Source organism: Seriola lalandi, unplaced genomic scaffold (assembly GCF_002814215.2).
Source record: "Seriola lalandi dorsalis isolate HSWRI2012SDOR001 ecotype SW California unplaced genomic scaffold, Sedor1 jcf7180002004970, whole genome shotgun sequence".
Classification (NCBI taxonomy): Eukaryota; Metazoa; Chordata; class Actinopteri; order Carangiformes; family Carangidae; genus Seriola; species Seriola lalandi.
The window spans coordinates 1-1,431 of record NW_019475624.1 but is presented as its reverse complement, the minus strand read 5'-3'; the positions used below and the strand labels follow the sequence as shown (position 1 = coordinate 1,431).

Below are 1,431 nucleotides of genomic sequence, written 5' to 3'. Positions count from 1 at the left end.
GTGTGTGTGTGTGTGTGTGTGTGTGTGTGTGTGTGTGTGTGTGTGGTACTCTGTATATAGGCAGAGCTATCACTGTTGATGTAATGTCTTCAGTAACTACTGTACTCTTTATTGTGTTACATTCCAAGTCCCTGAAATACAAAATATGACCCTTTTTTATGTGAGTACACATTATTTCTGAACACACACACAGAGAGTTGGTACTCACCCACAGCTGGTCTCTAACAGACTGTCTCCCACCTGTAGGGAGGCCATGCCAAAGTCAGCAATGCGGATGTTGTTCTTCTCATCCAGGAGCAGGTTCTCAGGCTTCAGGTCTCTGTGACTGCACAAACACAGAAGAAACATTTCTGCTTAACTGCAACAGCATGGGTTTTGAAAAGAGGGCTTTAATATTGGCTCATGCTCATTAATTTCTTGATACTAAAAGTCTGTTTGCCAAAAAGAAATGTAGGAAAGTGTCTGCAAACATCAAGTCTGTAAGAGTAATGGTTTATTAAAGATACATTTTTGATGTTACTGACTAAGGCAGCAGGAATTTCTAAATTATTCTGCCATAACATGTCAAACTGGCATCATTTCTTTATTGTTTCAGGAGAGGGCTAAGAATCAACAGCAGTGGAGCAAAATTATTTGTTTTCCTTTCAGACCAAAGGCCCCCAAATAGTTTAGTAACTTAGCAGAGGAACCCGAACGATCGCCCTGACCCAAACCACAATTTAAGAACCAGTGCTTTATGCAAAAACTAACCAGATGGAATGACTGTGGCAGAAATCCAAAGCAGAGATGATCTGCCTGAAGAACTTCCTGGCCTCTTTTGGAGTCAGCCGGCCCTTCTTCACCAGGTAGTCAAACAGCTCTCCTCCTGACACATGCTCCAACACCAAGTACCTGCCGACATATAGAGACAACAGTGTGATCTGAAACTTTCATCCAGAGAGATAGGAGGAGGACTAAGGGGGAAAAAATTAAGACACTCTTAAACTGCTAGATACTACCAATTCATTATGTTGGATTCTAGGATCACAATACTGAGATAATTTACCTTTTTTTATTTACTCACTGTCAGCCAACTTGCCCATCTACTCCAGCAGCTGTGTTAAAGCATTTTTGCAAGTATTTTTTTCCTCAAGATAGATCAAAACCTTTTTGGCATAATTGTATGAGATGAAGGAAAAGTGAGAATTACAGTGATGAGAGCAGATTAATATAGTTCTTAGAATAATATTTATACTCATCCCACTCCAAAGTTCAGTATTCAGCAAGAAAAAAAAGCATGCAAACTGCAGTGAGCCCAAATGTGAGGCTCTTTTGAATGCAGAGGGAACTCACAGATATTTGTTATTTTCGTAAACATCATGCAGCTTCAACACATGCGGATGCTCAATCAGTTTCAGAATGGCAATCTCCCTCTCAACCTGGTTAGAGAGA

At 40.3% G+C, this 1,431-nt stretch overlaps 1 protein-coding gene across 1 annotated transcript; it reads right to left on the bottom strand.

Annotated features, from left to right (window-relative positions):
* Nucleotides 1–208: 208 nt before the first annotated feature.
* Nucleotides 209–1,427, bottom strand: LOC111669549 (serine/threonine-protein kinase BRSK2-like; the record flags this gene model as incomplete). Its single annotated transcript, XM_023425911.1, has 3 exons — nt 209–325; nt 751–891; nt 1,333–1,427. Coding segments are annotated over 3 exons (353 nt in total), but the record flags the coding sequence as incomplete, so codon positions are not given.
* Nucleotides 1,428–1,431: the final 4 nt, after the last annotated feature.